We start from the raw sequence: 12,166 nt of genomic DNA on the forward strand, positions 1-12,166 counted from the left end.
TCATTGGAAAAGACTCTGATGCTGGGAGGGATTAGGGGCAAGAGAAGAAGGGGACAACAGAGGATGAGATGGCTGGATGGCATCACTGACTCGATGGATGTGAGTCTGAGTGAACTCCGGGAGTTGGTGATGGACAGGGAGGCCTGGCGTGCTGCGATTCATGGGGTTGCAAAGAGTCGGACATGACTGAGCAACTGAGCTGAGCTGAGGACTCCCTGTTCATCACCAACTCCCGGAGTTCACTCAAACTCACTTCCATCGAGTCGATGATGCCATCCAGCCACCTCATCCTCTGTCGTCTCCTTCTCCTCCTGCCCTCAATCTTTCCCAGCATCAGGGTCTTTTCCAATGAGTCAGCTCTTCGCATGAGGTGGCCAAAATATTGGAATTTCAGCTTCAACATCAGTCCTTTCAATGAGCAATCAGGACTGATCTCCTTTAGGATGGACTGGTTGGATCTCCTTGCAGTCCAAGGGACTCTCGAGAGTTCTCCAACACCACAGTTCAAAAGCATCAGTTCTTCGGCACTCAGCTTCCTTTGTAGTACAACTCTCGCATCCATACATGACCACTGGAAAAACCATAGCCTTGACTAGATGGACCTTTGTTGGCAAAGTAATGTCTTTGCTTTTGAATATGCTATCTAAGTTGGTCAAAACTTTCCTTCCAAGGAGTAAGCGTTTTTTAATTTCATGCCTGCAGTCACCATCTGCAGTGATTTTGGAGCCCAGAAAAATAAAGTCTGACACTGTTTCCACTGTTTCCCCATCTATTTCCCATGAAGTGATGGGACCAGATGCCATGATCTTCGTTTTCTGAATGTTGAGCTTTAAGCCAACTTTTTCACTCTCCTCTTTCACTTTCATCAAGAAGCTTTTTAGTTCCTCCTCACTTTCTGCCTTAAGGGTGGTGTCATCTGCATATCTGAGGTTATTGATATTTCTCCCCTCAAGAATGCTTTAAAACCCAGGTGATATAATGTACCTCCTTAGAATACTCTTAATCACATTTTCTGTTTATTTCAGTTTAAAATTCTCAAATATTGTTAAGACAACACATTACTCTTTATAATGTATCAATGAGAGAATTGTTTTCTTTAAGGAGAACTTTAAGAGAGACATAGTATAGTTTTGAAAATATTTTCACTGATTAAAGTTATGGTATTCAGAATAATGTAAGTTTATTTTAAAAATATAACTGTTTAGATATGCCATCTGTACACATTTCAAGATTCTCAAGATCTGATTCTTAATCATGTTAGCTCTTGTTTGATCTTAGCATGTACCTAAAGCATAAAGGTGAAGAAAAGGATCGTGAATGCTTCTTACTCTACAAAATGTTGAAATTGAACTGCCTTGATAAAACATGTGTTATTTTGCTGATGATGCTTTATGAAGTACAGGTGGTCTGAATTTTTAAGAAACTTCAGCATTCTATCACCTTTCATTTAATATTATACTGTACAATATAATTTACACAGTGTTGTTGCTTCCACAGTATTATACTTATTCTAAAACTCAGTGAAGGTATTGGTATACTTATTTTTATAGAAAGATACAGAAGTATTTGTATCCTTCCTTTTGCTGAAAAGAAATGGAAGTACATCGCTATAAAAGTTTAGGGAGAGAAGGGGATGATGTCAGTAACCTAGGCAAAGGATGGATACCTGACAGGCAGGAGGAAAATGTAGTGTTCTTATCTTATTGGCATGTAAAGTAGAAGAGAAATTCATAGAATTACCTAGTTCCCAATATTTTATTAAAAGCACCATACCAGTTTATCAGGTGAATTAATATATTTTTCTGTTTGCATAATTCCATTACATTTAGTAATTGAAATGAAAAAAGAGTTCTCTCTGTCTCTCTAAATAAATATCTATATGTAGATATATATTTTAGCATTTCCTTTCCCTGATAGCTCAGTTGGTGAAGAATTCGCCTGCAATGCAAGAGACCCTGGTTCTATTCCTGGGTTGGGAAGATCTGCTGGAGAAGGGATAGGTTACCCAGTCTAGTATTCTTGGGCTTCCCTTGTGGCTCAGTGATAAAGAATCCGTCCGCAATGCTGGAGACCTAGGTTCAATCCCTGGGTTTGGAAGATCCCTTGGAGAAGGGAAAGGCTACTCACTCCACTGTTCTGGCCTGGAGAATTCCATGGACTATAGTGTCTGTGGTGTTGCAAAGAATCAGTCACGACTGAGCGACTTTCATTTTCACTTTCTTGCATTACAAAATGCTTCAAGTTCAGATTCATCTTGTATTTTCCCTGTCTTATTTCTGTGATTCTCTCTCCTGGAATCAGTTTCCCAAGGGGCCCTAGTTCGTGATATTCAAAAGTGATATTTAGAAACCAATAATCTAGTCAGGTATACTTATTGCTACTGAGATGTCTCTGCTTCTTGTCCTCCTCAGTAGATGTAGAAAATACATAACTCTTGCATACACGTTACATACGTCTATTCTGTATATATCTCTGTGTGTGTATATATTAATAAAGAGACTCAGTTGATGTGTGTGGGTGTATGTTTTTTCAATGAAAAGACTTAGTTGATAACTGTGAACTCAGTCTACAGTAAGCCTTCTCCATTTTCTTAATTTGTAACACTCTTCTGACTGTGAGAAATCTGGCTCACACTATCTACACAGAATATTTATTTATTTGTTCAACTCTAGTAAACAAATAGTTTCAGAATTTCTAACTCATACCCTGAAACAGATTTGCCACTAAACACAGTGTTTGTATACAGTTCTTTTTGAATGTAGCATTACAGAATTCAGTCAAAATACTGCTTTCTGCCATTACCTAGATCAGGTTCTAAGTAATTGTGTGATATACTTGTAATATAATTAATTCATCCTAGTCTGTATTCTGTCTTGCCTACATTCTAGTTGATTTTTTAAAGATTTACATACAGTAAAATTCACTCTCTGGTGCTCAGTTCTGTGGGTTTTGACACGTTTGTGATATCATTCATCCACCATAGCTCTGTGCAGAGCAGTTCCATTGCATCAACTGTACCCTCATGCTGCTGCTTTATAACCATCCCCTCCACCTACTCCCCAGTCTGTGGCTACCACTGTTTGTTTTCCCTTTCCATGGTTTTGCCTTTTTCAGGTTAGAGCAACTTATTTTATTTTACCTCTTTTAGTGATGATGAAACAGAATCTAGAGGATTAAGTGGTTTATATTCTTGCATCCAAATTTGGATTGGTCCAAATACTTTTCTAAGCAAACAAAACATTCACTTCTTAGTATAATTTGCTTACATTTGTCTCTTTTATTGAATTGCGTGATAGCTAAAGAGAACACTGCTAAAGCTAAGAATGTTGCTTTATAGCTTAGGAAATAGGAAGTTACCATGCCGTTAATTCATACTTAATGACTTTGCTTGCCCCTGGAAATCATGATCTATAGATTATTGCCTTTGTATCTTCTCTTTTAGCAAGAGGTACAATACCAATCTGGAATTTATAGGATGAGTTTAGATGCAGGAGTTGAATGGGACGGCTGGAATCCATCTCTGGAAAAAATCTAGACTCACACCAGGAGGAGAGTATCTAGGGACATAGAATGTTTGCTGAAGGAATATATTTAAACAGCCAAAATAAATCTTGGAAATTTAGAAGAGTCCAATGTGAATGTTCCCTGTATCAATTTCCAAAAATATAATACAAACTCCGGAGTAATCATTACTGGACTTAAGATGTCGGACTTTGTCCAGATATGATTGTGTATTTCCCTGGGGAGCTTGGGTATTTAGAACTACATAGTAGTGATTTCATAAAACAGTGGTTTTATAGAGAACGTTCACAAAAGAAGCTTCATTGATGACATTTTTGTCCTTGGAGACAGTCCGGTGTTTTATTTCCCTTCTCTCCCCCCTTTTTTTTCCCCTGAAGGGAGGATGGACGGCTCTTATGTGGGCGTGTTATAAAGGCCGTACTGAAGTGGTTGAGCTGCTGCTTTCTCATGGTGCCAATCCAAGTGTTACTGGTCTGGTAAGCGTTAACAAAAAATTCATCTGTAATAGAAGTGGTAAGTTCTTCTAGGAAATACTTAAGATAGGTTGTACTTTGGACTTCATATTGGATAAAATGATCTAGATCTTACTAAAAATAATTCTCAATGTGATTTCAAAACACAAGGGAATGTTTTTTTCAAGCTAAGCTTTTTTCTCAATTTTTATCAACCAAAAAGCACCTTAAATGTTAGTTACAGCTATATAACATTTCAAAAGGAGATTTTGAAATCCTTATGTCATCTTGCCTGTGTTCTGTGGGTATGCATTCTTACCCTAAGCTCTTTTAACGAAGAGAGACATTTACCAAATAATCAGGCCAGTTTTCTGTACATTGTTATTGGTCGTAATACATGCATTACTGCTTTGCATGAAGCTTGCTCTGACTGCAGATTAAGTAATCATTTTATTGATGGGGGGACTCCTTTCACAGTGCATATGTATGTCAAGTCATCATGTACACTTCAAGTACCTTACAGTTTTGTTTGTCAGTTATGCCTTAATACAGCTGGGAAAAAAATCAGTTTTATTCAAGTTGATAGAAGGATTATAAAAAAAGGTTTTACATTCTTCTTAGTCTTACCTGTTGGCTAGATAATTACATTAAGTGTGTTGAATTTATAAAAATAAATATGTTCATCATATATATTTATTTAAGGTTGAGTACAGCTCAGTTCTCAGTTACATATTATGAGATTTATGTGTGTTTTTAATGGTCTGTGACTTGACTTTTTAAAAAAATACCTTGTATTGCTCCCTGTGTTATTTACTCTTCTTAAAAAATGTGTGCTATAGATACCAACCTAAAAGACTTTTTCTTTCCCTCCCTCCTTGTCTACCTCCCCGCCCGTCTTGACTGTCTCCCAGCAGTACAGTGTCTACCCAATCATTTGGGCAGCAGGCAGAGGCCATGCTGATATAGTGCAACTTTTACTGCAAAATGGTGCCAAGGTCAACTGCTCTGACAAGGTAGGTCAACGGGATCTTCCAGGTTCAGTTCATGTTGTGTCCACTCTGTGTGTCTGACTTACCAGGATTTTTATATGATCTCATGAGGCTGCACTGATGTGTCGTATGTTTATATTTATTAATATATTTTATAAAGGCATACATCTCATAGATGGGTTCCCTATAGGTACTGAAAGTGTTAGTCACTCAGTTGTGTCTAATTCTTTGTGACTCCATGGACTGTAGCCTGCCAGGCTCCTCTGTCCCTGAGATTCTCCAGATAAGAATACTGGAGAGAGTTGTCATTCCCTTCTCCAGAGGATCTTCCTTACCCAGGGATCGAACCTGGGTCTCCTGCCTTGCAGGCAGATTCTTTATTGTCTGAGCCACCAGGGAAGCCCAAATTGGTACTCAGTATTTTTCCATTGTCTTTTATATCACATTCAACATTCTCAGGAAAGTAGAATTGATTCCCTAGCTTCATTATTTGAAATTTTCTGTTGTAGCTCTTCTTTCTATCTTGGGTCCTATCTACCTTCTCTGTATTGTTGCCAGACTATCTTTTTAAAATTTTTTAAATTAATTAATTTATGACTGTGCTGAGTCTTTACTGATGCTCATGAGGTGTCTCTAGTTGTGGCGAGTGGGGGCTACTCTATGTTGCGATGCGTGGACTTCTCATTGTGTTGGCTTTTCTTGTTGTAGAGCACGGACTCTAGAGCACAGGCTCAGTAGCTGTGGTGCACGGGTGTAGGTGCTCCACGGCATGTGGTATCTTCCTGGACCAGGGATCGAACCCATGTCTCCTGCACTGGCAGATGGATTCTTCGCCACTAAGTCATCAGGGAAACCCCAGATGATCTTTAAAATTTAAGTTTTGTTCTTTCTCTCTCATACGTAAAGTCCTAAGGATGTCAGTCCCTGTTATGATGCGTAAAGATAGTCTTTGCCTCCCTTTCTCCTGCTGTCTCTCCCACAGACTGCCTTTGCTCAGCTGTCAACGATGCAGGTTCCTGAGTTCCTGGCAGGTGCTCTTTCACAGTGTGGAGCACCCTCTCCTCCTCTTCTTTGACTTCTATTCATCCTTCACTCTCAGTTCATGTGCCATCAGTTCCAGAAAGCTCCCCAGGATTTTGTTCTATTCACTTTTTAAAAAATCCTTAATATCCCAAATGGGGCTTCTCACATGGCAATAGTGGTAAAGAATCTGCGTGCTGGTATAGGAAACACAAGATGCGGATTTGATCCCTAGGTTGGAGGAGGAGATCGCAGCCTGCTTTAGTATTCTTGTCTGGAAAATTCTATGGACAGAAGGGTCTGGTGGGCTACAGTACATGGAGTTGGCAGAAGAGTTGAACGTGACTGAGCACAGCCCACGCATTTGAGAAATGTTTACTTGTCTCATTCTTTTCTTGCTTTTGGGGAGCTTTTCTAGCATCTTTGGTTTCAAAGCCCAGATTTTTCAGTTTGACCCAGTCTGTCTTCCCAGGCTCACTTGTTGCCATTGCTCTCCAAATATACCGCACTTTTGGATGCAGAAGATGGTCTACCATTCTGTGAACTTTTATGAATTTCTGTGAAGTGCGTGTCTTTGTTTATTCTTTTCCCTCTGTTAAGAATGTTACTACCTCCTCTGCCTGATGAACTCCTGTTTATTTTCTCAAGGCTCAGTTGGAATGTTATCTTCTCTGTTAAATCTCCTTAACTTACCCAGTCAATGTGGATGCCTCTTCTTCTGTACTGTCAGTATTTATTCACTGTCCGTACCTCCGTTAGTACACAGAAGTTCTCTTAGTCAAGGCTGTTATAAAAAGTAGGCATTCATTAAGCATTCACGTCAATCTTCTATGTAGTTAAATGTCACTGCAAGTGTTCCTGTGTCTCTTCATTGCCACATGAATCTCCCCAAAGGTAAAGCATTGCTTTTATGCATGATTTACATTCTCTGATGCCTTTTGAGTCATGTTGCAGCAGAACGTGCTTTTGAGTGCCGTTTCTCAGCTGATGTTTATTTTGTCAGGCATAGAGGCGAATCTAGGGAGGTGGTGAAGAGCACAGGCTGAAGCCAGGCTTGTTGGGTTCATGGGTTTTGCTCCACCTCTTAGTAGCTTTGTGACATCGAGCCTGTAATTAGCTTCTCGGGGTCCTGTCTGTTCATCTGTTTAAAATGTGATGTTGTGATTTGTACTTACTCTTGTGATGAGGATTACACAAGTTAACCTATGTCAACTAGTTAGAACTGTATTTGGCACTTAGCTGTCACTATTTTTGACTATAGTCAAATTGTTTAAATTCATATGTCACAAGATATGGGAAGCAAAGAAAGTGTGTTGGAAATTAAAGGCTTTATGACTTTATGATGAAAAATTGTCAATTATTATAAAACTTAAAGTTTGTTAAAACACATTTCATGCAGTGGTTAACCATCTATTTGGGAGAAATAAAACAAGAAAAATATGATTCATCTAGGCTTAAAATTATGATTGGTGTAAACTGTAATCTAAAATAGTGTGACTTTTGGACTCAGAGGGAGAGGGAGAGGGTGGGATGATTTGGGAGAATGGCATTGAAACATGTATACTATCATGTAAGAATCGAATCACCAGTCTATGTCCGATGTAGAATACAGCATGCTTGGGGCTGGTGCACGGGGATGACCCAGAGAGAGGTTATGGGGAGGGAGGTGGGAGGGGGATTCATGTTTGGGAACGCATGTACACCCGTGGTGGATTCATGTCAATATATGGCAAAACCAATACAGTATTGTAAAGTAAATAAAGTAAAAATAAAAATTAAAAAAAAAATACTCAGTGTGATTTTTATCAAAATTCATGTTGAGAGCCTAGTTTCTTTTAATATATCTTCAATAATAATTTAAAATTTGTTATTTCTTTTAATAGTATGGAACCACCCCTTTGGTTTGGGCTGCACGAAAAGGTCATTTGGAATGTGTAAAACATTTATTGGCCATGGGAGCTGATGTTGATCAAGAAGGAGCTGTAAGTATCTTTTCTACTTAACTGCTGGTAGTAGAGAGATATTTTTAGTTTTGAGAGAGAATATTTTTTCCTTAGCATATGTCTAGAAAATTTTCCCTACAGTATCTAAATGATACTTAGAAAAACAAACATATTATCCTGGTAAATTTAGATATTATATATTACAAATATGTGCTCTTAAGGAGTTTTTGCCAATGCACATCAATTTTAGGAGGCTAAAGCTATAAGGAATATCTTTTAGTAATCTTAGTATAAAGTACTTCCCACATCAAATGATTTGAATTACTAATGTGGAAAGAATTGCTGTTCTTTCAAAATACCTTTTCTTTAAAATCTTAAAATAATGCCATAATTTTTTGATTATTTAAGCTGTAACTTGTTTTCCTTCTCTGATAGATTTTAAAATATCAGAAATCAGTGGTGAAAACCTAGATAGTTTAAAAATTGGTTCAGTATATCTGAGCGACTAGGAGTTATGGATTCATTATTGAGCCCCTGCTTGCACCTGGCCTGTGCCAGATGTGCTAGGGGTACTAGAGGAGACCATCACATCACTTTTCTCTTGAACTTCTAAGAATATAGTTAAAGGAGATGACATTTATGCACAAGAAACACTATAGTCTTCTGTTAACATAATTAGATTATGTGAGGTGGATCATGAGGGATTCTGAGAAGAGTTGCTAGCAAACCTGTGGCTGCAGTGTAACAAGAGTGGGCTCTAAGTCATATTGACTTATTGGCATAATACCAACCAGCTCCTCCTATTTTCCATGGTGGCAGAGCTGCTAATTGCCGACCCTCAAGGGGCGTGGAGTATGTTACTGCTGTGTGGAGACAGAGCATGATTCTTACCCAACCCTGGAAGCCATACTGTTCACCTGCCTCTTTTCTGGGCAGTTTATCAAGTGAATAAGTGGCCTGTCTCTATATTGACTGCTGAAGAATCTGAAAAGGCTATGTTATTTAATATTGAGAGTTATGGCTTAGTTCCAGGGGCTGATATAATAACTAAAATATTTCTAGAAGGGAATTGCATGTTATCTCAAACTAGACAAAAATCTCAAGAATAAATTTTAATATTTGTTTTGCAGTGAGTCAGATTCTTGTATTAGGTGATTTATTTTTAATAAATTAAATGTGAAGTTTTTAAAAGAACCACTAAAAATAAGATAGTTTTGAAAATGTGGTTTCTGGGTCACTATAAGAAAGAAGAATATATTATACTGTTATTGAAATATTCTGTACTTTTTAATTCATTGTTTCACTTACGTTTTTCATATAGATTCTATTATAGATTGTTACTTGTTTGAAGTCTGTTAACCTTACTTTGGGTTACTTCATTTAGAATGTGTTTAATTTTGAATCATCCTGTCAGCTATTTTACCATTCAGTACTTTTGTGAGAGGATTTGTTCATTGTAAATGAGTCCAAATTTAGGTTATCATTTAAAGATTTTGATGTCAGAGAACTAACACATCTTCAAGAATGGAAAATATGCTTCCTGACCACTTTTGGTATGATCACTTCTGATTATTTATGTTGGCATTTTATTATCAGAAATAATTATTAATTATAGGTCACCTATTTGAAAACATCAGTTTTTGACTAGGGCATAAATTAAGTTGTCTGAAATGACTAATTTATTGGACTTTTTTGTTTGTTCTTTAGAATTCAATGACTGCACTTATTGTGGCAGTAAAAGGAGGCTACACACAGTCAGTGAAAGAAATTTTGAAGCGAAATCCAAATGTAAATTTAACAGATAAGGATGGAAATACAGCCTTGATGATCGCATCGAAGGAGGGACATACAGAAATTGTACAGGATCTCCTTGATGCTGGGACATATGTGAACATACCTGATAGGGTAGGTTGTCTATTTAGAACTTGTCTTCCAGTGGTGATCTTGATGGAAGGTACCTTAACTTCTCAACACCTTTCAAGATTCTTCCTGCATAACATATTTAAGATGTTTTATTTCTACCTTTAAAACTAATAAGTTAAAACATATTTAATCTTTGTGAAGGGTGTTCTTTTCAGTTTTAAAAAAATTATATTGTTATTGATAATGTGATCTTAAAATCATCCTTACTGTAGGTCTTGTTCATGGCTGGTGGTGTTCGTTGTTCTAAGACTTCAGGTACCACCCTTACACTTAATAGAGTTTTCAAGTTTGTATCTCTTGCTGTGACCTCTTCTCAGAAGTATACACTTGCATGTCCATTTCCACTTAAACTTTCCATGTGAGTGTCTAATGGTCCTCTTAATTTTCAGCACAATAGATGGTTTGTTTGTTTGATCCCAAACCTGCTTTCCCCTCAGACTTCTCCATCTCAGATGGTTCCACCATCTACCCTGGGTTAAAGACCCATACTGTACACATTAGTCTTGAATTCTCAGTGACTAAAGTCACTCCCCAGTCACTTTCTATTGCATCACTCTCTTTTATTTGCATTACATTTATCTTGTTTTTTATTTTTGTTCATTGTATGTTGTCTGTGAGTCTCCTCTAGACTATACAGTCTCCCGGAGCTGGGACCTTGTCTAACTTATTTCCTAGAGCCTAGAATAGTGCATGGCACATAGTAAGCAATGGAATATTTAGAACCTTGTGTTAATATCCTAGTTTGAACCCACATTAATGCTAATATTCTCAAAGTGTTTTTGCCATGGGTTTATACTTTTAATGTAGTAGTTAAGATATTACATCGTGGCTCAGTTCTCAATGGCCTGCATCTTGAATTGCAGCCCACTGGGGCCCGCTTAGGATTGAGATGAGCCATAGCTCATGGAATAATCCAACTCAAACCCGTATAACTGATTTGTAATTTAGCAGTTTAAAAAAAAGGCCATCTACAGTATTTGAAGTAGAGAAAGATATAATTAATAATGATTATTGCTTGGTGAATATAATTTTAGGGCAGAGCTGTCCTTAATGAGGTAATGAACTTCATCTAAACCTTGAATTGAGGAATGAGTCAGTCCTGGGCACTCTTGGCCTGTACTGCCAAGTAGAATATAGATTCTGTTCTGGGAACCAACCTTCTCCCTTAATTAAACATCGTTATAAACCCACAGATGGCTCTAGCTTTGCAGCTCCCTTTAGAGTCAGTGGCTTTTGTCAGATAGCATGATTCCAAGGGGTTTGTGTTATGTAATTTGCAAAGGTTCATCTGGTTCATTGACAGTCATGGCATCATTTTATTTAATTTACATTTGTAATGAGAGGGTGCCTTCAAAATAGAATGGCTTGTTGTTCTGAGTGACTTACCTTTCTAAACTTTTGTCCTGGAATTTCAGATATAAATGTCCTTATTTTGATGTATAGTTTTCTGTCCCTTATTCTACAGGCTATTAATATCAGGTATTAATACTAGTTACCTAAAAACTTTGTTGTTTATGGAAAGTATCTGAGATACTTTTTTCCCAAGACATTTCCAAAAAAATTTATTGTATTAACATATGATTAATCTTAACTTCAAAACAGTTTTTTTTGTTTTCCTCATCGATTATCTCTGGCTGTCTTTTTTTTTGTCTTTTTAGAGTGGAGATACTGTCTTAATTGGTGCTGTCAGAGGTGGTCATGTGGAAATTGTTCGAGCACTTCTCCAAAAATATGCTGATATTGACATTAGAGGACAGGTGTGTGTGATTACAGACTGTTATCTGTGACTGTAGTTGGTCATATATGTTGGTTGATCATAATGTCATTGAGTTTTCCTGTGAAGTTAAACTTATAAACACTAATATATTTAATGGATGCCTGTATAATTAAGTTTCCCTGCCATTATTTTGAAATTTCTGTATTAATGTCAAGTTAGATAGAAATGAACCATAAATAAGCTCATGTTTTTCAAGTACCCCTCCCTTATTAATGTCTGAATATATTCAATCCTGAAATTAATAGTTTATAATACTGAGAAATGGCAGCACTTTGAGTGTGTGTGACTTGTTTTCTTTAGTGTTCTCCCTCTGTTTGTCGTCTTCATCCGTGTATTATTCTATTCCTGTTTTGTTTTTTTTTTTTAGTCTTTCATCTCCTTTCTCCCACTTGCTTGCCTTTCTCAGGATCACTTGGTGTAGTGCCTGTGGACTTTGTTTAAGGCAGTCACAGCTCACAGAGCTATAAAGGTTATTCATTTTAGGTAAAAGCACTCCTAAAGTTGTAAATGTATTCAGTATGTCAAAAGCTTTAGATTAAA

At 37.2% G+C, this 12,166-nt stretch overlaps 1 protein-coding gene across 9 annotated transcripts in view; it reads left to right on the forward strand.

Moving 5' to 3' along the window:
* Positions 1–12,166, forward strand: part of KIDINS220 (kinase D interacting substrate 220) — a 94,028-nt gene that overhangs the window by 16,780 nt on the left and 65,082 nt on the right. For 6 of the 9 annotated variants that reach the window (XR_008200121.1, XM_052648346.1, XM_052648345.1 and 3 more), the window contains exons 5-9: positions 3,900–3,998; positions 4,886–4,987; positions 7,867–7,965; positions 9,634–9,831; positions 11,508–11,606. Coding sequence is in view for 8 of the 9 variants with exons in the window: in XM_052648346.1 (XP_052504306.1) it covers positions 3,900–3,998; positions 4,886–4,987; positions 7,867–7,965; positions 9,634–9,831; positions 11,508–11,606 (597 nt within the window). In the remaining variant the exon portion in view is untranslated. The remainder of the gene's footprint in view (positions 1–3,899; positions 3,999–4,885; positions 4,988–7,866; positions 7,966–9,633; positions 9,832–11,507; positions 11,607–12,166) is intronic. The other 3 variants (XM_052648339.1, XM_052648341.1, XM_052648344.1) reach the window with 1 other exon arrangement.

Source organism: Budorcas taxicolor, chromosome 11, assembly GCF_023091745.1.
Source record: "Budorcas taxicolor isolate Tak-1 chromosome 11, Takin1.1, whole genome shotgun sequence".
Taxonomy (NCBI): Eukaryota; Metazoa; Chordata; class Mammalia; order Artiodactyla; family Bovidae; genus Budorcas; species Budorcas taxicolor.